General features: G+C 43.3%; 1 protein-coding gene across 2 annotated transcripts; it reads right to left on the bottom strand.

The window, feature by feature from the left end:
- Positions 1-327: 327 nt before the first annotated feature.
- Positions 328-25072, bottom strand: LOC149333904 (uncharacterized). Of its 2 annotated transcripts, XM_089558828.1 has the most exons (8): positions 24852-25072; positions 22795-22955; positions 21196-21260; positions 20368-20451; positions 4874-5034; positions 3500-3564; positions 2674-2757; positions 328-610 (listed from the first exon to the last, which is right to left on the bottom strand). In XM_089558828.1, the coding sequence occupies exons 5-8, from the start codon at positions 5032-5034 to the stop codon at positions 477-479; spliced, it is 444 nt and encodes a 147-aa protein (XP_089414954.1). In that variant the 5' UTR covers positions 20368-20451; positions 21196-21260; positions 22795-22955; positions 24852-25072; the 3' UTR covers positions 328-476. The 2 variants fall into 2 exon arrangements, with proteins under 2 accessions (XP_089414954.1, XP_089414953.1); XM_089558827.1 differs by lacking the exons at positions 20368-20451; positions 21196-21260; positions 22795-22955; positions 24852-25072 and adding an exon at positions 6673-6877.
- Between the last annotated feature and the right edge of the window lie 2627 nt (positions 25073-27699).

The raw sequence follows: 27699 nt of genomic DNA, 5'->3' as shown, positions 1-27699 counted from the left end.
CTACTCAGCAAGTTCCTTGTGGCTAAAAAAAAAGCCTGCAAATGTGAGATTCATAGCAGGAAGCCGAAGGTACGAAACGAGGTGGTAGAAGAGGAAAAGGAATGGCAGAGAGCTTAACCTGAAGAATAAATACGTTTGCTACGCCGCGCGGTGGGAAAGAGGTGAGGAAATAAAAATGTGAAGGAGAAAGGAGAGGCGCACGAAAATTAAGTCTATATGAGCAAAGAAAAGGTTCTGTCAAAAATATAGAGAAAACAAAAACAGCGCAGAGTGGAATGCAAAAACAAACCGGCTATGCATTTTCTGAATTCAATCAAAACAAAAAAGTGCAGTGCTTTCAGAAATAATATATTCAAGTACAGCCGCATGTTACACAGACAACCTTGTGAGGAAAATACTTGGTTATTATAAACTTTAAAAATAAATTTATATTGCAAGAAGGAAGAACCCCCGGGATGTGGCTTAAAGCCCACTCTTCAGGGGGAAGTTCCTTTTTCGCAAAGGTCTCCATCGTAAATGAGAACTCCTTCACCGCAGCTCTCTTCGTACTTGCTGATGCACTCTTCGGGGAAATCAGTCTTGAACTCGTTACTCACCCACAGAATGCACTCTGAAAATAGGAGAGGACTGGTAAACATACATGGGAAGCTTCTATAATAAAAATGCTCCCCATAAAATCTACATTATTATCTGTCCAGCGCTAATTTCTCCATAAATATGGTAATTTGCAGCTCGCAGAGCACCGCCAATCACTTTCGGCCGTCGAGGTTTAAGGCACCTCTCCTCGTCAACGTACGATGTGGCTGCACGAACTTGCACGTGGTACCACAGCAGGTTCCCGTGCACGAATAATAAGATGCGCCCATAACACTGGTAACTAGTTGTTTTGATAAATCACAGTTGCAAGGGTTTTTTATGAATATTTTTTGTATTATCTGCTAATTAGACCAACATTTCTTTAGAACAAGAATGCTCAACTTCTTTCGTTGTTGGCATCAAGAGAGGCGATCATAGCACTGTCTCAAGAACTCCGGATTAGTGTCAATTATGCTATCGTCCTCGAGTGAAGTATGAACTCCTTCTTTGATACGCAAAGACCGAGGCTAAAAAACTGTTTTTAGCAACAAACACAAAGGCGGAATGTAAGCCACGAAGAACTGCGCATTCAAACGCTCTAACAATAAAATTTGGTGAAGCGGCATCTACATCGAATATAACGTAAAATGTATGCCGTTGTATTAATTTAACAATGACACCGTAGCCAAGCAGATGATGGATTATGTAAGCAGGTCCGCCAAAATTCGAGGAATTTTCTGAGTTCCGGGCTAAACCCGACATTATAGTGCAGCAGCTGCCAAAAGTTACACTCGAAGTTGAGATTTATATTAGAACGCACGCACAGAACTAAAATGGTTACAAGTTTTAAAGAGGCGCTGCTGAAGTACTGTGAGCGTCAAATGTAAGACAGATACGGTAACAGCGACGAAAAAAATAGACTAAAGATGTTTTTCTGTTTGAGATGAAATATAGGTACTGTCCCTGACAAGTTTTGCGCAGCTGCCTTCAGGCGGTCGAGGCGAAAATCACTTGCGCAAATATTCACTCTCCCTCAGCTACACATTTGGCGTTTTTTTTTTGCACCCGTTCACAGTTGTCATGAGGTGGTTTCATATCACGCTGGAAGAGAGTCGAATAGTTTTTTAGAACCGGAAGAAGCTACGATTCTCAGTCAGTGGAACTGGCCAGCAAGAATATTTCGAGATGCTGTCAGATCAGACTGCGGCTCTTGCGCATTGTAAAACTAGATAAATTACGAACGCCTTCGAACTCATTCTATCGACAGAAATTACACAGGCATATGCAGTCACCGCTGAAGCTGAAGTGAGCATGCAGTTTTCTTGCACAGGCAGTTTGCACGAACCTATACTTACAAATAAACACGACCTGAAAAAGAAAAAGCTGATGGTTTATTTCCTTTGTGTCTTGTTTGTAGAGTGAAGATGCGGCGCCACGGGACCACAAACCGTGCACATTCCCGCGTTATACCTTTCAGAGAACACATTCGTTCACGGTACACATCGACCCCCACATGTTTTTTTGCTCCTTCAAGCTGACATTGCGTAATCAACCAATACAAATGTTAACCTCAAACTACCTGTCAAGGTAGGTTAGAGTTGCAGTCATGCTCGAACATTGCAGCTTGATTATGTGCAGCAACCAAAACGCTTCTTGGAGGGTGGGCTACATCGCAGGATGACAGCCTGCACTCATCAATTGTAATTAGCACAACGCATTTAGTTACGATGGAGTAAAACGAATCCCAATAATGTAATGGCATTTCCAGTTCAGGTCAATAATGGGAGTTACCGTGCATATTATTGCTCGAGTCCAATTTACCCATCAAGGTTCCAGCGTGCTTTTAAATTTAGAGAACTCTGAAAACTTGATTCTCTCCGTTACCCTATTTCGCATACGTCAAAAGAAGCTAATCTGTTTTTTTCTGCACAAGTGCAACTTAGGAACTGCTTGCAAAACCACAGTTATGGACTTCAAGCTTTGTTTTTAACGTAAAGAAAACAACGGCAGTTCTACCGATGTTGAAGACAAATTCAGCAATATTTTTTTTGTAAATCAGAACGATGTAGGACATGCGTGTGATGATGAGTTACTTACGGCCTTCCATGGCTTCGGTTTTAAGGACAAAGCATGTTTTGTAGTCTGTGTAAGTTATCGTGGCTGCAGCGCCAGTGCTGGGATCTGAAACATAGAAACAACGCTAGAGGTAAGTATGGTTTCTCCATTGTTTCCCATAAGGGCTCAAAAAAGTTCTCGCGCGTGTAATTATTGCGCAGGCATTTCCTATAACCACTTTATAAAAGTTGTACGAGGTTGTTTAAGGAACAGAAATATTTTGCAATAAATCGGACCACCGGAAATATTAGTACGAAATAGACATACTTGAAATCAGTATTGCGATTTAAGTTCCAAGGTAGCGTTGAAATGCAATACGCTAGTGCTCCAGAAAGTTTTCTCCATCAACGCAATATCTTTAATGGAGAGTACAGATCTGAAATACGAGATATTTAAGATTTTTCTTAGATACAATCAGAAGTTAACAAGCGATACCTAATTTTTTTCGCAGCGGTAAGATCTCGCGAAGTGTACAGATCCAGCCCTGCATCCGAAGAACTATCGCTAATGTCACATTATTCACGGAAGTTGAAGCAGAAACGTCTTTCGAAAAGTGCTCTTCGCTGCGGGACATTACATATTATAATCGCCATCGGTGGCACCGCATTTTAAACACTGGCGAGCTTCTGCGAAAACTGCGTTGTAGAAAAGTGAATGCGGCTGCACACAACAGACTCCGCTTTGCATTTCAGAGCTCACACCTTCTGCCTTCGCCATTAATCGTAATACAAAGAAACATCTCAATGCTTTGAAGTCGTGTGTGACAGAAGAATCAGGTATGAATCGCCAGTTTTGCTTTGGAACTTACCATCGGCAGTGAATTCTATCAGCTCGTTGAGAGAGTCCCCTTCATATATATTGTGCTCGACAGCCCTTGAAGGCGAAAGATAAAAAAAAGAAGTATTGTTGGTCTAGCGTTTGTCGGTTCCTTATGGCTTGGTCGAATATACAGAAGGTTGGCTCATTGCAATGAAAGCGTGAGTGAGGGGTTCGGCTTTTTTACACAGTCGTTGGATTGAACATTAAAGTTGGCGTTTGTGGCAATGCCCCACAATACGTGGGATATTTGACAAGCGCGGAACAATACTGAGAGGAAATTGACTATAATGGTTCGAACTATGGATTAGGCATTACTTTATCCAATACTACTATGAAAAATTAGCCCACGTGTCGAATTTTCATTAGGTTGTTACCCCTGCTTAAAAATGCAAAGGTACAAATAAAATTGAAAGATTATAGTTCCATTGCTGCTGCTATATGGTTGTGTCCGCAGTTAGGGCAAACAGTATTGCACCTTAGCTAGCAAAACAGAGCCAAGCAGCGTGAAGAGTAGTGCAAAAATTCTACAAGTCATCCATAAGAAGATCCCCATATCCACACCGTATCGTTGCAAGAAATATTGTCCATATTATTCGCTAAAGAAGCCTTTTCTTGGACGCTTGGTTTTCTCTGACGCTTGGATAACATGTATACATTTATCGGTTAAAAGGTTTACCTGAATTATTTTAAGTGTATGTTTTAGCATAGATATAGAAGGAAAGGCAAACAGTGCTCGTTAGCTTGTACCGGAAATGGCTCTTTAAAATGGTCTATGTTGTATTGTCCAGCACCAATATCGCCCCACAACTTTCCCACGTTTGCGTTCCTATGTATATTTCTGCAGTCGTGGGGGTGTATAACTTTACGGGAGCTACTAAAATGCTTTAGCTAGTCAAGCTCCTATGATCGACACTTTGTTCGACAGGTTTCTGATGCTCAGTAGTGCTTTCAATGTTTTAGCCACGTTTTAATGAAACTTTAGGTTCCTCTCCAAACGATGCGAGCTGATTAGCGGCGGCTGATCTACGCAACCGCCGACTGCATTTCATACAAGTGTCCACAATTTGGTATCTCAAATATATTGGACGGGAATACTACGCCAGCATGCCATTGTTTTTTCCAAGCCTGCAACGTGAAAGTCGTCGAAGTATGTATATTTGGTGTATCTGCATCACCACTGTAGAAAGAACACCTACATACGAAACAATATCCTACCATATCATATCATATGCCATACCATATCATATGCCGTATTTACGGCAGGTCTGCAGAAGACATATAGACATTTCTGAGGTACCTTGATTTGCAAATATTTCTTCGTACTGAAGAATTTTAATTTATATAGTATTTCACTTTGGGTCACCTTTCGCTGTCGGCGTCGTCTCTATGGAACCATACGTAAGTCATCTTGCCATCATCGGGCTCGTATTGCGTTCGAACAGCGCGTAAGCACTTTAGATTTTGTCCTCCAACCTCCGGACCAGTGGAATAGACAGCCGTCACCGCTTGGAAGCTGGCAACCATCTGGAAATGGACAAAATTTGAAATGCTGTAAGGTACTACTTGTACCGTTCGTAATACGACTTCGAACCAACATGGACTTTGATATTTCTACTTATTCACCCTCAGAGCAGTCTCCACCAGACTCTTCTTCTCATGTGTTGAAATTATTAACCCTTTGCTGATACCAACACCTGAAAGATTAGCAAGTTGCCCGTACATAGCAACAACGAACGTTTAGAAATAACGTACTCTCCCCTAGACGTTTACAGGGCGCGAGTGGCCAGAAAAAGATTTATCTCTACGCAAATATTTCATCGCATTAAAGAAATTCAATAACTAAGCATTCAGAGCGCGATTACAAGCTCTATCAACTGTTAACAACACCACACAACTGGGTGTCAAGGAAGAGCTTCAATAATGATTTTCGCCAAAACAGGCGCCCGTAATATTTTCGACATGACATCCACGCGTTGCTTTCTTCCTAATATTGCAACGGCCAGTTAATACTTCTCCTAATTCACAAATTGTTTGATAATGAGTTATCCAAGCCGTATTAACTGCATGTCTTCAAAAATTTCAAATTTGTTTTGCTCCCCTGGAAAACAGTTCTTTGCCCTTTCATGCGTGAGGATTAACCAATAAATAGCATTCTCGATTTACTTCGCCCTCTTCGCATAAATAATAAATAATCGACTATGCATCTATTCTGAGAGCTAGTTCTGCAATGTGTTAAGGTTTCAGTTAGTTTTGTCTTACCCTAACTTTAAGAAGGATACCCACAGTATTCCTTTTAAGAATTTAGGGTAAATTACTGAGGTCTCTGAAAGTACTCCTTGAAAATATAAGGTTAATTGTGGATATATAAATTGCGGTTTACACTCATTTCCTTCTAGGAAGGAAATGGACAAATGTTTTAAGGGCCTGGAAAGAGCAGGAAACAATTTTCGGGAATTCTTACCAGCGTGTTTAGACTTACAGATATCTTCTCTAATAGTGCAAGAAAGTAACTGTTGTCAATTCAAGTAATCAGGAACAAATGAAGTCGCTTTTAGAATGCGTTCTTTTTCGATTTCTATATCTCTCAGGACATTTAATTCCTCACAGCTTCACTGAAGGACTAAAGGTGCGTTTTAATAAGAGATGGGCTCAGTTCTCGAACTTTAATGCACCTAATAAAAGCTTAAATCTATGCAGCCAATATGTTGTCACATTCTTAATGATCATGGGCAATTTCGCGAAGCAGGTAAGATATAAATTTTTATTAATCTGAAGCTGATTGTATGCACAGCATTCCACAAACACGCCATTTCGGAGAGCGAAAACTCTGACGTAGCAGCTGTAACGTCCATAGCACTTCAAAGGCTCCTTTCCTTCGAAAGGTTATTTCTTCTTGCCAACTTCTGCTGATAATTGCGGTAACCACTGTGCTTTCTTGCAGCGGTCAACAGATAAAATAGTAAGAAATTCTGAGCAGTCATGCGTTGGTCAAAATCTGCGGTGCAATCTGAGCGCACACCTTTCGTTTTCTCCACAACGAAAACGCAGCAGTTTGAGCCCCCAGCCTTATGTTTTCTGGACGTCTCTTTGAAAGTCCACTTTTACTATGCGTTTCCCTGTGCCTCATGGACATTATCACTAAACACGTCGTAAACTGCTCACCTTTATTGCATCCACGGGTTGGCATTTCGCAGGTGTAGCCAAAGCATTGAAGGCAAGTAGCAATGCAAATTGCATCTTGTGAGAATGGACTCTCATGGTTACTCGGCTTATAGGTGCTCTGATGTTAAATGCTAAAACTCCATCTACTCTTAGTCCAGAGTACGTGCAAACTGCGCAGGTGCGTTGCATGGGCGCTTATGACAAAAATGCAGGCACTTTTGACCTATGGACATCGTTCCAAGCTTATTGTTTTAAATGTAATTGTGACTCGCGGGGCAGCTCGCCCTTCTTTTTTTTTGACTGTCACCCTGAGCTTGATACTTGCAGCTTTTAAAATAACCGTACATAACGAATGGAATGTGTGCCGCAGCTGGCTATTTTCCGGTGTAATGAAGCGATGGTTATGCTGTACACGAGCCAGGCACTAATGTTTTTGCAGTGCCAACTGAACAGTTTTAAAAGAAAAAAAAAGAGTGCATCAGGGAACTAAGCGGTACTATCCCAGAAACGTAACGAGAAAGCACGCTATGCTCACTTCAAACTGCCTGGCTAAACATCTGCTACAACGGGAATTTTATGGCCGCTGTGCTTCGGCAAAGCCAGGGTAAAGATTTAACTTGAGCGCTAGCAAATGCAGTACTCTAACGGCCATCCCCGTCATAACGTCGATTTCAAGGAATGCATCTTAGAACAAGGGTTCTATCGTAAAAGTTCTGATGCTGTGTAGTGCTCTGAGGCCCTAAAGTATACAATAAAAATATACCAATAAATATATTTGTGGTAAGTGTGTAGGAGCGGTATGTTCTAGCCAAAACCCTTTGTCTCTTATTGCACAAAAACAGTGCGTTAGAGATTTGATGTCACTGGCTAGGGGCCACTGCTCTGGTTAGCTGGTGCTCTCGTCATTCTCACTATTCTCAATACAGGAAAGTATCTCTCATATCTGCCCGATTAGTGCTGTCCTGAGACAGCTGCGGCCACTTTTTCCCTGGAAACGTAGTTACGAGAAAACATTGTATAGCTCATCAGCAGAGAAAAGCAGTGTCTAACAAAAAGTGCCTACCAAAAACCTCTCGATCTTGTGGTGTCCTGGCAGGTACCCTTCGTTATATTATTCAAATCATTTTTCTCTCGTAGACCGCATCTGCGGTCGCTGCTTCCCATTACTAGATGTGCTATTTTACAACCTGCGGCGCCGGGCTGCTTATCGTAAACTTTCTTTTCTTACGAGGCGTCAAATGTTTAGTTTCTGTATAATATAGTTTATACCTACGGCTCTCTTTGCCTGTCTGGGTCACTAATCATGATTTTCTGTTTTTCCCCCAACTTACGACTGTAGCAGTGATCAATGTGGGCCTCGATCTTGACCGCAAGTTGTTCGTTGCAAATTACCATTTTTGTGGTGTAAAAGTTTGGGAGAAATTTGAAATTCGTTCGTAGATTGGTGATCAGGACAGTTCGGATGACCATGTTGTGCTTTCCTTTAGGCCAGTGACACCTTTAAAGCGCTTGAAAGATACATGTGTTCAATCAGAAAGTGCTCAAGCAAAATTATCCTAAAATCTGGAGGCTACTTTTCGATATTAAGCATCTAAGCCTAAAACTTCAGGAAAAGTTACATTTGGTAGAGCAGAAACCGGAAGAGCTTCCATATTTTCATAGAAATACCCAAATATTCTTCATTCGGGTTTGATCTACTTAATTGCGAAATATTGTTACGAAGCAGATAACGAAGAAGCGGGCTTTGGCGCGCGATGGTGCGCTCGCGCTAGGCCGCAGCCATTAAAATCATATTTCATCAATCATCATGTCGCTCTGTTCTTTGGCTTGCTACCTCGTATCATTTGGTGTGAGGTGCGGGTTACATCGTCATCCTGGTCCCTGGAGCATCGCCGCCTTCTGCTCGCCTTGGTCGTCGGCCTAAGGGGACATGGACTCCGCCGCCCGGCTTGCCCCTGCCCGACTTGACCAGAACTGGCCAGCCGCTATCCCCTGCCCCGTCCCCAGCCCCGAGCACAAGACACGATGACCAGGACCAGACGCGTAATTACCCGACGACGACATGAACCAAGACAGCACCCTCGCCCAAGCTGTTCGCGGCGACTCCATAAACCTCGACCTTCGTCTCTGGGCGAACGACTACTGGCCCTGAAGCTCCGGGGCAGCTCTTCGTCAGACCATCTTATCCATCGGGGTGGCAAGCATTTCATCTTCTTCTATCTTTCCTGACCATCCGCACCGCCAGCTCACGCTTCAGAGTTCACGCAATCGACCGGGACGGTCTCTTGGTGGCCCCGGGTAATGTCACGAAGCAGATGACGAAGAAGCGGGCTGTGGCGCGGAATGGTGAGCTCGCGCTAGGCCGCAGCCATTGAAATCATATTTCTTCAATCGTCGTGTCGCTCTGTTCCTTGGCTTGCCACCACATATCAATATCACCAGATCTTTTCAATGGCCTGGCACGTCTATTATGCAAAAAAAAACATTTTTGGTGTATGATACTTCGCATTCAACAGCACACAGATGTAATAATTTCACAGTTTGCAAAAATGTGCAAAGCTTCTGCAATGTACAGCACTTCTTTGCTCTTTTTTGCAACGATTTTCCTCCGTATACTTCATGTTTTATACTACAAGAAAGGCCGCGTATCTGCGCACAGTCGACGATAATTTTGTTTCTTGGCATGTGCCTGAATCCATTCGCTGTTCATAGTCAAACCCTTAGGCAGCAGGTATTCGCATTTAAGCGAAAATACTAAGGTATAAATAATGTGGTGGCATAAAAACTCAGATACAAGGGCACTTGTCGATTTCGTCTTGTTGGAGTGTAGAGCTTGTTATAAGAAATTGAAGAAAAATGACGCTTGCTGCGCACTCTTGGCGCGGCGACCATATTCTAAGAGGAGATGCTCTCCCCTCCAAATGCAACCAAGTGACTGTCTTTAGAGAGATACCATTCTTAGAGGGTCTTGAAGAGAGGGGTTCCTTGGATCCTGCGCCCCACTCTTTAGTTGTTGCTTTTTAATTTCAGAACAAACCAATTTCCTAATACTGTTTCTGTGAAACATTACACCTATCGTCGAGCATTATGCTTCCCATATTTGATTTCACTTTATTTTCCTGTAATCTCTCCTTTTATTTTTTTCTACTTATGAGATTATTTTTAACAGCCAATTACCGGAAAGTGCCTACATATCTTATGTGCTATAAGATCATGCAATGTGCTCACGCCCTCATCACCATTACCATTACTACACCCGTGTTAGCGCAAGTGTTCTCCCACATCTCACTAGCTTACCCGGTCCCCAGCCAGCTCAGGCCGCTCAGGTGTTCCTCCCATCGCTCTGGATACGCATAGCCAGTATTCGGAGGCTTTCGACCTCTGGTACCAGTCTTCCATACATTTCCTATGAAGATGGAAGAGCGGGGGGAGGTGTGGTTCTTGGGGACCTCCTTCTGACTCCCTGTCTAATACAATAATGGATGGCAGTTTAGCATTGCTCAGCTGGAAAATGATTCGAAATCGCTTTCTTGTAAAAAAAATTAAAATTGGTTTTGAGAAAATAGAATGTCGCAGTAGCTGTCTCACATACCTAGGTGGACACATGAACTGCGCCAAAGGGAAGCGATAAAGGAGAGAGTGAAAGAAGAAAGAGAGAAAGAGATGCCGTAGCGGTGCTCTCCAGAATAATTTCGACCACCGGGGGGATCTTTAACGTGCTCTGACATCGCACAGCGCACGGGTGCCTTTTGCGTTTCGCCAGGCACCACCATCTACCTGAAAGCACGAATGAGGTGTCCACTGACTCCGGGAGCGATTTATGTGCCCGTCTTTTCCACAGACTTAATGGAGTTTAATTCTCCGCCTTGTTTTGAGAAAATAAGAGGTGCATAACCTCCCCAGATTTAGGTGAATGCCGCCGTCTACTCATAACGCAATTTAGGTGTCCACTGACACAGTGAGCTAGCTGCACTTGTGACAGAAGCATCAGACACACACAGAGACACATCGCTGAAACCAGGGGAGTGCGACAAGAAGTGCTTTCTCACTGAAAAGAAAATCTTTTAAAGAACATGTTCGCATCTAGTGGTTGCTGAGACTAGCCGGGCGTTAAGGGCGCGGTCCAGGCTATACGCGCAGGGAACGCTTTGAAGCATTCTTCAGATTAAAAGAGAAGAAATAATACAATATTAATTGCAACATAGGTGAAATCAATGAGATCATAACACGGACTGCCATCGAAAATGATGCCCGGTATTAGGTACCCTTAATGTGGTGTTTAAGGCAGTGTGTCACGGTCTGTCATAGCTGATATTGGCCAACATATGAAAGATGCCACCTGATAGCTAGTTAGGCTGGAGAAATGGGTAGCATAATTTCACGTAATATCGAAAAAAGCATGGCTGCCCGGTAAATTAAAATAATTTCATTTTTTTTTATATATTGTTGCCTGATGACTGCAAACAAGAGATCTGCCATTGGTTTTACCTGAATTTCTTTCTAAGCACCCGAAATTAACAGCGTTGAAGTGATTTAGTGCCGCGCTCACGTGCTCTGCTGTTTTGGCCAGCTGTGGATTTTCATTCATTTATTTTCTATACTTACAGTCGCGGAAGCATTACAGAGGGGATTGGGTTTACATAGATGGTAAAAAATAAAGAGCGGGAATTTTTGCGACAAAACCCCCAGGAGAAATCTCAGGATGGGGGGAGCAGCCCTCAAGCTCCCCGCAGTCGGCGCCTATGCATGATGTCATTCATTGAATATTTTTAATAATCACCTTTCTGAATGAATGAGGCTAGAGAAGGTTCGTATTTTTACTCAGAATTAAGACGTCTTTGAGTGAGCTTTCTGATTGTGAGCTGCGGGAACGACATAGTGGGCCCAGCCTACACCTAATAAACTAAATGATGTGAAAAGCTTTTCTTAGCATAAGAAGCGACATTTTCTTGTGCTCAGGTGAAACTCCTTTGGATATTTGGTATCTCGAGGCTATTAAAAAAACGTGAATACAAGAAGTGTCTCAGTTTGTCGACATAACAGGTTGGCTGGTGTAGTTTGAAGCTGGTGAAAACTAAGGCGGAAAAATATTCTTATCCGCTGCAACGAACGCCACCCCGTGTGCTACCCTGCAACCCATTTTGTTTTTACTACCTGAACATGATTTCGATGAAAGCAGTAATCTTCTTTATTTCTAAGTAGATATGACGGAATTAGAGTCCTGATAACGAATTTAGAACCATCTATAGGAAACTTTGTTCCTGAAAAGGTAACGTATTTTTCGCATATGAGAGGCAACCTTACTGAAACCTAACTTCTTAACGGAATGTACACTAAGTAATGCCGTAGCTTCGCATGCCATTTTTTCCTCACGTTTATTTAATCTGCATGTTAAAACCAGCATAATGATTGTATTACTATAATTTGGGACATTTTGATGGCGCGTATTGATCTTATAGAAGACAAGTGTTTAAGAATTATCTTTGTTATCTGTCACTTCGTGTGATAACTAACGTGATTGAATGCACAGTATGAGGCTTTTTGGTTGCAGTTCGCGCCGAACATCTCTGTACCCGCAACTAGCACGTTTAACAGAACTGCCGCCATGAATATCTACGTTTTTGAGCGCTCCACTTAAGTCAACGTAACTCGATTTACGTATCATCTGTTTCAGAAAAAAACAGACCTTAGAATATAAAACCAGAATGCATATTTAGCGTCTGCATATTAGGCGATGCAGCTGGTTTCCTGTTTTTAATCTTGCCAGTCTCCTGAAAAATTCAACATACATACCATCGGTGCAGCTAGAGAACACGTGCACTTAGCTAAACAGACGGGCAAAAAATATCTTGTCTACCTGTATTTGTCACGTCAAGGTTGTAGAAACATAGCGAAAAAACCGGTTAGGGCTTGCTTCAGAACAGCAATCCTCACTACGTGAAGTCATCATATGCAGCGCGATGTTTCTGTCCATAAAGTGACTGAAAAAAGTGCATTTAAAAAGAGCGGTAGGAAAAATTTCCATTTGAGGTTTCAGTTTCCTCTACATTGGGGAGCGCAGCAAATTGCACGTACTACCCTTTGTCCGTTTGAATAAACTGGTATTTCACAGCGCTCAACTGCCATAAAGTCCAGCACAATAAGAGGCTAACACATAACAAAAAGCGACCATTATCAACTCGACTTTGTAATATACTTCTGAAATCGCTGAAATCAGAAACATCGAATCCTTCTACATATGCTCAACTAGAATAGTGAACGAAGCTGCTCGCGTGATGAACGTCCCGTTCCTGCGGCCTTGAGCACGACCGAACGGACACTACAATGATACGTGCCATTACCACACTCAGAAGCATCGCCTCGATGCTTTAAATTGAAAATAAACGCAGAAAATGCAAACATCGGATCGTTTATCGTTTCTAATAAGGTATAAGGAGTACGACATGTACGACTTCCTGGCGTGCGCGTCGTCGCTGAGATGCTGTATTCCCGTCGGCGATGACGTCATTGTCTAGGTCACTGATGCGACGGAGAACACTGTACTGTCCAAAGTAGCGTCGCAGCAGGTTTTCACTTAACCGATGGCGGCGAATTGGCGTCCATATCCAAACAAGATCACCTGGCTTGTAATGCGGGTCTCGTCGGCGCAGATTGTAGCGTCGGGCGTCGGTGTGCTGCTGGTCTTTCGGGCTTCCTTGGCGCGGTGAAGGTAGGAGGCGACGTCGAGGTTGTCGTCGTCTGAAACGTGCGGGAGCTTTGCGTGAGTGTTTTAGTGGGCTTCCTGGCATATACCAGCTGGAATTGAGTAGACCTGGTCGTCTTCTGGACGTCAGTGTTATAGGCGAGGGTCATGTAGTGTAGTATGGTGCCCAACGTCTTGTGTTCGGAGTCGATGTACATGGAAAGCATGCTGCGATGGCTTTGTTTAGACGCTCAGTGAGTCCCTTGGTTTGCGGATGATAGACAGTTGTCCTCCGATGGCTTGTCTGACTGTAGCTTAAGATGCCTTGCGTCAGCTCCGCTCTAAACGCCGTTCCTTTGTCTGTGATGAGCACTTGGGGGCGCCGCGTCACAGGAGAATTCGTTCGACAAAAGATTTTGCGACTTCTGTAGAGGTACCATTAGGCAACGCTTTCTCTTCTGCGTAGCCGGTCATGTAGTCGGTGGCCACGATGTATCACTGTTACCTGATGATGAAGTCGGAAAGGGGCCGGGGAGGTCCATCCCTATTTGCTGAAAGGGCTTAGTTGGATGTGGTGTGAGATTCAGTACTCCGGCTGGTCCAATCGGAGGCGTTCTGCGTCGCTGACACTCACGGCACGTTTTCCCGTAATCGGAAACGTCGGCAGCTAGTTGCGGCCAATAGTACTTCCGCTGGATGCGATGCAACGTGCGAGAAATCTCGAGATGCCCTGCAGTCGGCTCATCATGACATGCCTGCTGATTTCTTGCCTGAGAATTCAGGGCACGACAAGAGAATGCACTGTCCTTTTTGGCCCGAAGTTCTTCAGAAAACATTATTGTGAAGGACGAAGGACGACAGTTGGCACTTGGAACCTCGGGGAGGCGATGCAGTCTTGCCTTTCAGGTAATCAACTAAACTTTGCAACTCAGGATCCGAACGCTGCTGCTGCGCGAAACTGCTGGCGCTTACCGGCCCTAAGGAAGCGTTGTCGTCTTCCTCTTCCGGTGCTGTTTCGACGGGGGCTTGCGACAAGCAGTCTGCAGCGGAATGCTTGCGGCGAGGTTTGTAGTCAACGGTTATGTCGAATTTTTGAAGACGCAGGCTCCAACCAACAAGGCGGCCGGAGGGATCTTTCAAAATGGCTAGCCAGCAAAGAGCATGGTGATCGCCCACAACCTTGAATGGTCGCCCGTATAGGTACTGGCGAAGTGTCGACGTGACCCAAATAATGGCGAGACATTCTTTCTCGGTCGTCGAATAGTTGGTTTCGGCTTTCGGCAGTGAACGGCTAGCGTACACGGTAACGTTCTCCTGTCTACAATTCTTGTGAACGAGTACCGCTCCTAAGCCCACACTGTTTGCATCGGTACCAATTTCGGTATCGGCGTTTTCATCAAACTGCCCGAGCACAGAAGAGGACTGTAAGCGGCGCTTCAGCTCTTTGAAAGCTTCCACTTGCGGCGTTTCCCATTTAAAAGGCATGTCAGTCTTCGTAAGTTGGGTCAAAGGTTGAGCGATGCGCGAAAAGGTCTTGACGAATCGCAGGTAAGAAGCATACAATCCAAGGAATCTTCGTATAGCTTTCTTGTCATTAGGCTGTGGAAGCTCTGCGATCGCAGCCGTCTTCTGAGGGTCAGGGCGAACTCTATCCTTGCTTACGACGTGACTAAGGAACAGCACCTCCTGGTAGGCGAAGTGGCACTTCTCTGGTTTCAGTGTAGGGCTAGAAGACTTGATTGTTTCCAGCACTATCCGAAGCCTTATGAGGTGGTATCGAAAACTTCAGGAGAAGACAACAACACCGTCTAAGTAGACCAGACAAATTTGCCACTTCAAGCCTGCGAGTACCGTATCCATTGCTAGCTGGCGCGTCGCAGGGGCAAAGCACTGGCCGAATGGCATCACATTGAACTTGAAAATTCCGTCTGGTGTCATGAACGCAGTCTTCTGGCGAACACTTTCGTCGACTTCGATTTGCCAGTAGCCGTTCTTCAGGTCCATCGATGAGCAGTTCTTTGCGTTGCAGAGCCGATCCAATATGTCGTCGATGGGATGTAGGGGGTAGACATCCTTCTTCGTAGTGCTGTTCAGGCGGTGGTAATCGACGCAAAAGCAAAGGGTGCCGTCTTTCTTCTTCACTAGGACGACTAGTGCTTCCCAGGCACTCGTCGATGGCTGAATGACGTCGTCACGAAGCCCTTCCTCAATTTGCTTGCGGATAGCTTGGCGTTATAGCGGCGATACGCGGTAGGGGCTCTGCCGCAGTGGTCAGGCGTGTTCTTCTGTGACATTGCGGTGCTTAGCAACCCGGATTCGTCGTACATTCGATGCTGATGAGAACCAATCGCTGTACCTTGCGAGAAGACTGAGTATTTGGAGAAGACTGCTCCGGTGTAATGCTGGGTTGATATCAAACGTGGGTTGATGGCCTTAGTAAGATGGTTCTATGGGTTGGTCGGTTAGGGCAAATATGTCTCTGATGTCTGCCACATCGTCGAGAAAAGCAATCGTCGTACCTTTGTTTAGGTGCCGGTATTCTTCGGTGAAGTTGGTTAGCAGATCTTAGGCTTGGCCATTTCAGATTGGGGTGATTCCCCTTGCGAAGCCGAGTCCTCGATCCAGGAGTAACTGAGTGTTCCCCTCAACGACGCCTTCGGCAGTTTTTATGTCTCCAGTACCCATGCGGGAGACGGCACTTGATTGGGGCGGCAAAGTCAAAGCTTCGGCGAGGACGTTTAAGGGAACACGATGAGCCGCCCTCGTCGCAGCAGGTATGGATTTGTTCGTGGAAAGCTTTATCGACTTAGATCGAAGGTCGATGATTGCACGCTGCTCATTCAGGTAGTCGATTCCCAAAACCACGTCTCGCGAGCATTGCTGTGGGACCAGGAAGGTTGTAGCATAGGTTAGCCCATTTACTGTAACTCTCGCTGTCTAGCGTCCTGACGGCGTCCTGACAGCGTACTGACCTGCGGTGCGGGTCATTGGGCCATCCCAAGTTGTTTTTACTTTCCTGAGTAGGACAGCGAGTGGCCCGCTCATGACAGAGTAGTGAGCTCCCGTATCGGCCAAGGCAGTAGCCGCGTGACCGTCGATCGTTACTTGAAGGTCACTTATTCGGGTTCTCGTATTGCACGTTGTCTTCGGTGTCCGATATTTTGGGTCCGAAAGGGCCCGTTGTTTTTCCAATATATATAAATGACTCTCCCTAACAACATTGTTTCTTCCTCATATCTATTTGCTCATGATTGTGTTACTTCGCGTGAAATTAACAGGGACTCTGACATTTCCGTTTTTCAATCTGACATTAACCAAGTTTCAGAATGGTGTAAATTATGGCACATGGAACTTAACATTAATAAGTGCAATAATATGCATGTTTTTCGACGTATGACTGAAGTAGCCACTTACAACCTTAATAATACTCCTCTTGAAACTGTGTCCTCCTATAAATACTTTGGTGTGCACATAACTTCCAATCTTTCTTGGAATCTCCATGTGGAATTTATTACTAACAATGCTAACCGTATGTTGGGGTACCTGCTTCGTAACCACTAACTTTCTTCTAGTTCAATAGAACTGTTTCTTTATAAAACACTTGTTGGGCCTAATTGGAATACGCAGCATCTGTCTGGGACCCTGGCCTTGCATCATTAGCATCTGATGTCGAATCTGTTCAAAACCTCGCGTCACGTTTCATACTTTCCAATTATTACCGTAACTCCAGTGATGATGATGATGTCCTCAGGCTTAAGGGTTACCGCTATGTAAACTTCTTTATCATTGCCAACGCTTTCACTCCGCAGAAAAATTTCTCGCTTATGCCTATTTCATAGGATCTATTACTATAATCCTGTCCTTCAGAACCGTCTACTAACTACCCCTATATGCGTTTTAGGTCGCGTTGATTATCTTCACAAAGTAAGTGTTCCTTCATGTCATACAAACCACGCTTTCTTTTCGTTTGTTGCTGGCACTTTTGACAGTTGAAACCCCCCTTCCAGGCTTATTTTTGATATTACTGACTCAAATGCCTTTAAGACTGCCGTATGTAATCTCTAATTACAGATTTTAGTCAATTTTCTTTGCGTTGGTTTTCGCTGTGATATTGCTGACTGTCGGAAATGTTCTTTCTTTTTGCCTCACTTGTTCTTTTCTCCCCTTTTATTTTTTGCCTGTTTTTTTTTCTCTCGCTTTTCGCCGCGTTATAACTTCTATTCTGTTCTTCTGCTGCACTGTACCTTATACAATATATATCTTTCCCACTCCCCTCTTTAATGCCTTCGGGCTCTGAGGGTATATAAATAAATAAATATATAAATACAGTCAGCTGAGCGACCTCTTATGTTTTCCACACATAGTCTAGTAAAGAAAAGAAAATCGTCAATGTCTGTTCATGAGGCCCAACAATTAAGGAGTACATTTATGAAGGCCAAGAAGTGACAGCTGGACAAGACCATCATATGTTTATTAGCAGCTGTAGAACGACATTTCAAAATGTATTTGGCTCTCAACCCGATATTGCGAAACCAATTTTTTCCGCAGCGCTAGAGAATAACACACATGATAGGAGGAGGACAATTAAGTCTATACGAGGTGGGAGAAGGTTGTCTTAAAAGCATAGGGAAAAAAAACAGCGTGGATTGGAATGCAAAGACAAACCAATACATATTTTCTCAAATAAACCAACGAAAAAGTGCAGTGATTTCAGAAATAATGTAGTCAAGTACAAACGCAAGTTACGCAGAAAGCTTTGTGAAGAAAGTACTTGGTTATTATGAAATTTAAAAATAAATGGACATTGCAAAAAGGAAGAACTGCACGGATGTGGCTTAAGCGCAGTATTAAGTTCGTTATTTGCAGCCGTCTTCATCGTAAATGAGAACTCCTTCACCGCAGCTCTCTTTGTACTTGCTGACGCAGTCTTCGGGGAAATTATTCTTGAACTCCTTATTTACCCAAAGAATGCACTCTCGAAATAGGAAAAGAGTGGTAAACATACATGGGAAGCTACCTAACTAGAAATGCTCCCCGTAAATTCTACATTATTATCACCTCAAGGCTAATTTCTTCGTAAATATGCTAATTTGCATACCTCAGAGCATCGCCAATCGCTTTCGGCCGGCGAGGTTTAAGGCACCTCTGCTCGTCAACATACGAAGTGGCTACACGCACTTGCACGTGTTACCGCAGCAGGTTCCCGTGCACGAATAATTAGATGCGCCCATAATAGTGACAACTAGTTTATTTTGATGAAACAACAGTTACAAGGGTCATTTAGAAACATTTTTTGTATTATCTGCTACTTAGACCAATATTTTTTAGAACAGCAATGCTGAACTTCTTCCATTGTTAGCATCAAAAGAGGCGATCATTGCACACTGGCCCAAGAAGTCAGGGTTAGTGTCAATAATAGTACCGTCCTAGAGTGAGGTATGAACTCCTCCCTCGATATGCAATGAGTGAGGCTAAACAGTTTGTTTTTAGGCAAAAACCCAAAGCAGGAGTATAAGTCATGAAAAGCTGTGCATTCAAAGGCTCTAACAACGAAATTTGCCTCAACGGCATCTATATAGAATATACTGTAAAATGTATGCCGCTATATTAATTTAACAACGAGACCACTGCCAAGCAGATGGTGGAATATGTAAGCAGGTCCACCAAAATGCGAAGAAGTTTCTTAGTTGAGCGATAAAGGCGAGATAATATTGCAGCAGCTGCCAAAAGTAAAACTTCAAGTCAAGGTTTACATTGGAACATACGTAGAGAAATCAAATATTTACAATTTTTGGAGAGGCGCTGCTGTAGTACAATGAGCCTCAAATGTAAGGCAAACATGCGAAGCGTTACGAAAAACATGAACTAAAATATATATTTCTGTTTGAGATCAAATTCAGATGCGGTCCCTGATAAAGTTTGCGCAGCGGCCTTCCTGCGATCGAGGCGAAAATCATCGCGCAAATATTCCCTCTCCCTCAGCTACACTCTTCGCGTCCTTTTTTTCTTGCACCCTTCACAACTGTCATAATCCGGTTTCACATGACGCTGGCATAGAGTCCCATAGTTTCTTCGAATTGGGAGAAGTTGGGATTCTCAGTGAGATGCTGCCAGAACAGACATTAGCTCTTGCGCATTGTGAAACTTGAAAAATTTAAACAGCCTCAAACTTATTCTGTCGGCAGAAATTGTACAGGTATATGCAGTCACCGCTGAAGCTGAAGTGAGCATGGCTTTTTCTTGCACAGGTAATTTACAGAGACCTATAGTTGCAAATAAGCATGACCTGAAAAAAGGCTGATGTATTTCTACCTTTTTGTCTCTACTATTTAGAGTGCAGATGCAGCGCCACATGACCAGCAGACCGTGCACATTCTTATGTTAAACCTTTCAGTGAACACATTCGTAATCGCTACACATGGACCGCCCACATATTATTTTGCTCCTTCAAGCTGAAATTGCGTAATAAAACGATAGAAATGTGAGCCTCAATCTCCCTGTCAAGGTGGGTTAGAGCTGCTGTCGCGCTCGAACATTGCAGCTTGATTATGCGCATCCACCAAAACGCTTTGCGGAGGGTGCGCTGCATTGCAGGATGACAGACTGGACATATTAAATGTAATTAGCACAATGCATTTATTTAAGATGGAGTAAAATGAATCCCAGTAATAAAATGGCATTTCTAGTTCAGGTCATTCATGGGAGTTGCCCTTGGTATCATTTCTCATGTCCAATTTACTCGTCAAGGTTCCAGCATTCTTATAAATTTCCAGAACTCTCGAAATTTCATTTTCTCCGTTACCCTAATTCGCAAACGTTAGAAGAACCTAATCTATCTTTCTATGCATGTGTAAAACAGGACCTGCCTGGAGAACTCCTGTAATGCTCTTCGAGCTTTCTTTTTTAACGTAAAGAAAACCACCGCAGGTCTACCGCCGTTCAAGAGAAATTAAGCAATCTTTTCTTTATAAATCGGAATTGTTTAGGATATGCGTGTGAGGGAAGTGACTTACGGCCTTCCATGACTTGGGTTTTGAGAACAAAGCATGTTCTGTAGTCTGTGTAAGTTACCTTGGCTGCAGCGCCAGTGCTGGGATCTGAAACATAGAATCGACGCTAGAGGGAAGTATGGTTGCTCTACTGTTTCCCATAAGGGCGCAAAAAGTTTCTTGCGCGCGTGATTGTTGCACTGGCATTCCTATAGGCAGTTTATAAAAGTTGTACGGCTGTTGTATAAGGAATGGAAATATTTTTGTAGTAAAGCGAACCACCGGGAATATTAGCACGAAATAAACATATTTGAAATCATTTTTGCGATTTCAGTTCTATTGTAACGTTCAAATCCAATACGCTAGTGCTCTGTAATGTTTTCTCCGTCAACACAATATCTTTAATGTAGAGTACAGATCTGAAATACAAGATATTTATGAATTTCCTTAGTTACAATGAGAAGTTAAAAAGCGATGGCTGCTTTGTTTTCAGCGAAAAGATCTCGCAAAGTGTACTGATGAGCCCTGCATACGAAGCACTATCACTCATGTCACATTATTCACGGAAGCTGTAGAAGAAACGTCTTTCAAAAAGTGCTCTTAGCTGGGGGACATCACGTAACAGAATCGCCACTGGTTGCGCCACATTTTAAGCACTGGGGAGCTTCTGCGAAGACTGCGTAGTAGAAAAGTGAATGCGGCTGCACACAACAAAGACTCCGCTTCGATTCAAGAGCTGACACCTTGTGCCTTCGCAATTAATGGTAGTATGAAAACAAACATCTGAATGCCTTGATTTCATGTGTACCAAAAGAGCCAGGTATGAATGCCCAGTCTTGCTTTGGAACTTACCGTCGGCAGAGAATTCTGTCAGCTCGTTGGGAGAGTACCCTTGATATATTTCGTGCTTGACAGCGCTTGAAAGGGAAAGAAAACAAATGAAGTATTGTTGCTCTAGCTTTTTTTAGCCCCTTATGCCCTGGATTGATCCACAGAACGTTGGCTAATTGCAATGAAAGCGCGAGTGAGGGTTCGACTTTATCACGCAGTCGCTGGAGTCAACATTACAGTTAGCGTTTGTGGCAATGCCCCACAATACATGGGATATTTGACAAGCGTGCAACTGTATTGTGGGGAAATTAACTATAACGGTTCAAACAATGGATTCGGCATTACTTTATCCAATACTACTGTGGAAAATTAACCCACATTAGAATTATCATTAGGTTGTTATTTATGCTTAAAACTGAAAAGGTTTAAATAGAATAGAAAAATTTTAATTACAATTCTACTGCTCTATGGTAGTGTCTGCTGTTAGGGCAAACAGTATTATGCCATAGCTATCAAAGTAGCTCACAGCAGGGAACAGAGTGGTGCGCAAATTCTACAAAACATCCATAAAGATGGTTTGGTTTATGGGGTTTAACGTCCCAAAGCGACTAAGGCTATGAGGGACGCCTTAGTGGAGGGCTCCGGAAATTTCGACCACCTGGGGTTCTTTAACGTGTACTGACATCGCACAGTACACGGGCCTCTAGAATTTCTCCTCCAAAGAAATTGTAGCCGCCGCGGCCGGGATCGAACCCGCTTCTTTTGGGTCAGCAGCCGAGCACCATAACAGCTGAGCCACCGCGGCGGCGGCATCCGTAAAGAACTCCCCGTGTCCACACCATATCCTTGCAAGAAATATCGTCCGTTGCGTTTTCTTTGACGCTTGGTTTTCTCTGATGCTTGGATAATAGATGTACAACTATCGGCCAAAGCATTTCCCTGCATTATTTGAATTATCTCTTTTAGCATTATTATGGAAGGAAACTACACAGTGCTCGTTAGCTTATATCAGAAATGGCTCAGCAACCTCTTTTTGCCTGTGTTCTATTATCCAACATTAATATCGCCTGACAGCTTTCCCACGTTTGCATTCCTATGTACATTGCTGCAGCCGCGGTGGTATACCATGGTAGCTACTAGGATGGTTTAGCTAGTCAACCTCCTACGATCGAGACTTCGCTCGACAGGTTTCTGGTGTTCAGCAGTCCTTTCAAAGTTTTAGACACGTTTTAAAGGAACTTTAGGTTCCTCTCCAAATTAATCGAGGTGATTAGCGGCCGCTGATCCACGCAACCGCCGACAGCATTCGATACAAGTGGCCACAATTTGTCATCTAAAATATTCGCCTGGAATACTACATCAGCATGCCATTCTTTTATCGAAGCCTAGAACGTGAATGTAGTCGGAGTATGTATCTTCAATGGATCTGCACAACCACCGTAGGCAAGAACACCGACATACGAAACATTATCCTACCATATTACATCATATTCCGCGTGATACATCTTTCACGGCAGGTCTGCACACGACATATGGACATTTGTGGGGTACCTTGATTTGCAAATGTTTCTTCGTTACTGAAGAGTTTTATTTAATATAACATTTCACTTTGAGTGTCACCTTTCTTTGTCGGAGTCGTCTCTATGAATCCATACGTAAGTCAACTTGCGATATTCTGGCTCGTATTGCGTTCGAACATCGTGTAAGCACTTTAGATTTCGTCCTCCAACCTCCGCGCTCGTTGATTAAACAGCAATCACTGCAGGGAATCCGGCAGCCATCTGGAAATGAACAAAATTTGAACTGCTGTAAGGTAGTACTTGTAAAATTCGTAGTACGTCTGCGAACCGACATGGCCTTTGAAATTTCTGCTTATTCACCCTCAGGAAGAGTCTCCACCAGACTATTCTTCTCATTTGATGAAATTATCAACCCTTTGCTGATATCGACACTTGAAAGATCAGCAAGTTGCCCGTACATAGCAACCACGAACGTATCGAAATAACGTACTGTCACCTAAACGTTTACAGGGCGCGAGTACCCAGAAAAACATTTATCTCTACGCAAACATTTCATCGCATTAAATAAATTCAGTAAACAAGTATTTAGAGCGGGACTGCATGCTCTATCCACTGGTAACAATACAACACGGCTGGGTGGCAAGGAAGACTTCAATAATAACTTTCCCCAAAACCGGGCTCCCGTAATATTTTTATCATGATATCCACACGTTGCTTTCTTCCTAATATTACAACGACCAGTTGATGCTTCTCCCAATTTTAAAATTGTTTAATAATGAGTTATCTAAGCCGTATTAACTGCATGTCGTCGAAAATGTCATATTTCTTTTTTGCTCCTCTGGAAAACAGTTCTGTGCCCTTTCGTCTGTTTGGACTAGGGCATAAATAGCATTCTCGATTTTCATCGCCCTCTTCTCATAAATAATAAATAATCAACTATGCATCTATTCTGAAAGCTAATTCTGCAGTGTATTTTGGTTTCAGATAGTTTTGTCCTACCCTAATTTTAAAAAAGAGACCCACAGTAGGTTTATTGGGGTTTAACATCTCGAAGCAACTTAGGCTATGAGGGACGCCGTAGTGAAGGGCTCCGGAAATTTCGACCACTTGGGGTTCTTTAGGGTGCAGTGACATCGCACAGCACACGGGCCTCTAAAATTTTGCCTTCATCGAAATTCGGCTGCCGCGGCTGGGATCGAACCCGCGTCTTTCGGGTCAGCAGCCGAGCGCCGTAACCACTGAGCCACCGCGGTGGGTGGGAACCCAGAGAATTCTTTTTAGATACGTGGGATAAATTACTCACGTCTCTGAAAGCACTCCTTGAAAATAACAAGATTAGCTGTGGATATATAAATTGCGTTTTACGCTCATTCCCTTGTAAAAACGTAATGCAGAAATGTTTTAAGGGCAAAAATGAAGGGGCTGGAAAGAGCAGACAATAATTTTCGGGAATTATTAGCAGCGTGTTTAGACTCACAGATATCTTCTCTAATACTGCAAGAAAGCAACTTGTCGATTCAAGTAATCAGGTACAAATGAAGTCGCTTTTAGAATGCGTACTTTTGGGATTTCTATATCTTTCAGGGCATCTGATTCTTGGCAATTTCAGTGAAGGATTGAAGGTGCGTTTTAATAAGAGAGCTTTTCAGTTCCCGAACTTTATTGCACCTAATAAAAGCTTAAATCTGTGCAGGCCGTACGTTGTCAGATTCTTAATGATCATGGGGAATTTTGCGAAGCAGGTAAATATAAATTTTTATTCATCTGAAGCTGACTGTATGAACAGGCTTCCACAAACATGCCACTTCAGAGAGCGAAAGCTCTGACATAGCAGCTATAACGTCCATAGCACTTCAGTGGCTCCTTTCCTCCAGAACGTTATTTTTTCTTGCGAACTTCCGCTTATGATTGCGGTAACAACTGTGCTTTCTTGGAACGGTCAACCGATATATTAGTAAGAAATTTTGCGCAGTCATGCGTTGTTCAAAATCTGCTGTACAATCTGAGCGCACACCTTTGATTTTCCCGACAACGAAACCGCAGCAGTTCGAGTCCCCAGCATTAGGTTTTCGGGACGTCTCCGTGAAGGTCCACTTTGCCTGTGTGTTTCTCTGCCCCTCATGGACATAAGCACTAAACACATTGTAAACTGCTCACCTTTATGGCATCTACGGGTTGGCATCTCGCCGGTGTAGCCAAAGCATTGAAGGTAAGTAGCAACGCAAACAGCATTTTGTGAGTATGCACTCTCATGGTTACTAGACAGGTGGGTGCGCTGATGTTGAATGCTGAAACAAAATTCTACCCTTAGAGCAGAGTTCGTGCAAACTGCGCAGGTGCGTTGCATGCGTGCTTAAGACAAAAATGCAGGCACTTATAACCGGTGGACGTCGTTCTAATCTTATAGCTTTAAAACTGATCGTGACTCGCGGGACAGCTCACCCTGCTCATTTTCAACTGTCACCCTGAGCTTTATCTTTGCAGCTTTTAAAATAAACATACATAACGAGTGGAATGCGTGCCGCAGCTGGCTATTTTCCGATGTAATGAAGCGACGGTTATGCTGCACACGAGCCAGCCACTAAATTTTTTGGAGTGCCAACTGAAAAGTTTTAAAAGAAAAAAAAAGAGTGCATCAGGGTACTAAGCGGTATTATCTCAGAAACGTCACGAGCAAGCACGCTATGCTCGCTTCAAACTGTCTGGCTCAACATTTGCTACAATACGCATTTTATGGCCGCTGTGCTTCGGCGAAGCCAGTGTAAAGATTTAACTTGAGCGTTAGAAAATGCAGTACTCTACCGGCAAAACCCCGTCATAACGTCGATTTCAAGGAATGCATCTGAGAATAAGGGTTCTATCATAGAAGTTCTGATTGTGTAGTGCTATGAGGCCCTACCTTATACAATAAAAATATACCAATAAATTTATCTGCGGTAAGTGTGTAGGAGCGGTATGTTCTAGCCAGAACCTTTCGTCTCTTATTGCACCAAAAGAGTGCGTTATAGTTTTGGATGTCACTGGCTAGGGCACACTGCTCTGGTTAGCTGGTACTCTCGTAATGATCAGCCTGACTATTCTCACTTCAGGAAAGTCTCTCTCATATCTGCCCAATTAGTGTAGTCCTGTGCCAACTGCGGCCGCTTTTCCCCTGGAAACGTAATTAAGCGAAATCATTGTATGGCTCATCAGCAGAGTAACGCGATGTCCAACAAAAAGTGGCTACCAAAACATGTTGATCTTGTGGTGTCGTCACTGGTACCCTACGTAATACTGTTCTAATCATTTTTCTCTCGTAGACCGCATCTGCGGTCGCTGCTTGCTGTTAGTAGATGTGCTCTTTTACCACCTCCGGCGCCGGGCTGCTTACCGTAAACTTGTTTTTCTTACCAGGCGTAAATGTTGTTTAGACATACGGCTTTGCTTTGCCTGTCTGGGTCGCTTATCATGATTTTCTGTTTTTCCCCCAACTTACGACTGTAGCAGTGATCAATGTGGGCCTCGATCTTGACCGCAAGTTGGTTGTTACAAATTACCTTTTTTGTGATGTGAAACTTTGTGGGAAATTTGAAATTCGTTCGTAGACTGGTGATCAGGACAGTTCGGATGACCATGTTGTGCTTTACTTTAGGCCAGTAACAACTTTAAAGTGCTTGAAAGATACATGTGTTCAATCAGAAAATGTTCAAGCAAAATTACCCTAGAATCTGGAGGCTACTTTTCGATAATAAGCATGTACGCCTAAAACTTCAGGAAAAGTTGCATTTTGTAGAGAAGCGACAGGAAGAGCTACGTATTTTCATAAAAATATCCAAATAATCTTCATTCGGGTCTGATCTACTGAATTCCGAAATATTACCAAATCTTCTCACTGAATGGTCTGGCACGTCTATTCTGCAGAAAAAAAACACATTTTTTGTGTTTCATACTTCGCAATCAACAGCACAGAGATGGAATAATTTCACAGTTTGAAAAAATATGGAAAGCTTTCGCAATGTACAGCACATCTTTGCTCTTCTTCGCAACGACTTTTTCTCTGTATACTTCATGTTTCATTCTACAAGAGACGCCACGTATCAGCGCACAGTCGACGATAATTTTGTTTTTTGGCATTTACCTGAATTCATTCGCTGTTCACAGACAAGCGCTTAGGTTTACTTTGGAGGCCCAGGGGCAACAGAATGAACGACCTTGATGTTTTGACGATATGAATAACGACCATCGTAGTTCAGATAACAGAAAAACATACCATAGTAGCTTCTAGCCCAGGAATATAAGCTACGGCCGCTTCAGAAAAACGCGCATTTAAGCGGAAATAATAAGGTATAAATAATGTGCTGGCATAAAAACTCAGACGCAGGGGCACTTGTTGGAGTGGTTGGAGTGTAGAGCTTGTTGTAAGAAATTGAAGAAAAATGACGCATGCTGCGCACTCTTGGCGCGAAGGCAATATTTTAAGGGGAGATGCTCTACCCTCAAAATGCAACCAAAGGACTGTCTTTAGAGAGAGACAATTCTTAAAGGGTCTTAAAGAGAGGTGGTCCTTGGAACGTGCACCCCAGTCTTTTGTTGTTCCTTTCTTATATCAGAACAAACTAATTTCCTAATACTGTTTTTGTGAAACATTACACCTATCATCGAACGTTATGCTTGCCATATTTTATTTGACTTTATTTTCCGGAAACCTCTCCTTTGATTTTTTTCTACTTATGAGATTATTTTTATGCAGCCAATTACCTGAAAGTGCCTACATATCTTAGGTACTATAAGACCATGTAATGTGCTAACGTTAATCTTTACGGAGTGCGCCTTCATCACCATTATCATTACTACGCCCGCGTTAAAGCAAGGGTTCTCCCACATCTCACTAGTTGACCCGGTCATGAGCCAGCTCAGGACGCTCAGGTGTTCCTTCCATCGCTCTGGATATGCATAGCCAGCATTCGGAGGCTTTCGACCTCTGGTGCCAGTCTGCCATCCATTTCCTATGAAGATGGAAGAGCTG

This window comes from Amblyomma mixtum, chromosome 8, assembly GCF_055824585.1.
Source record: "Amblyomma mixtum isolate Tamu chromosome 8, ASM5582458v1, whole genome shotgun sequence".
Classification (NCBI taxonomy): Eukaryota; Metazoa; Arthropoda; class Arachnida; order Ixodida; family Ixodidae; genus Amblyomma; species Amblyomma mixtum.
The sequence above is the reverse complement of the archived record's forward strand: the minus strand, read 5'-3'. Positions and strand labels throughout refer to the sequence as shown.

Excerpts from the sequence above, each read along its gene's own strand:
- LOC149333904 (XM_089558827.1), bottom strand. The coding sequence starts at position 6,861 with ATGCAACGCACCTGCGCAGTTTGCACGTACTCTGGACTAAGAGTAGAT. Across the intron at positions 3,565-4,873 it reads GACGACGCCGACAGCGAAAG|GGCTGTCGAGCACAATATAT; the intron begins GTGACCCAAAGT and ends TTCGCCTTCAAG. Across the intron at positions 611-2,673 it reads AACCGAAGCCATGGAAGGCC|AGTGCATTCTGTGGGTGAGT; the intron begins GTAAGTAACTCA and ends TCCTATTTTCAG.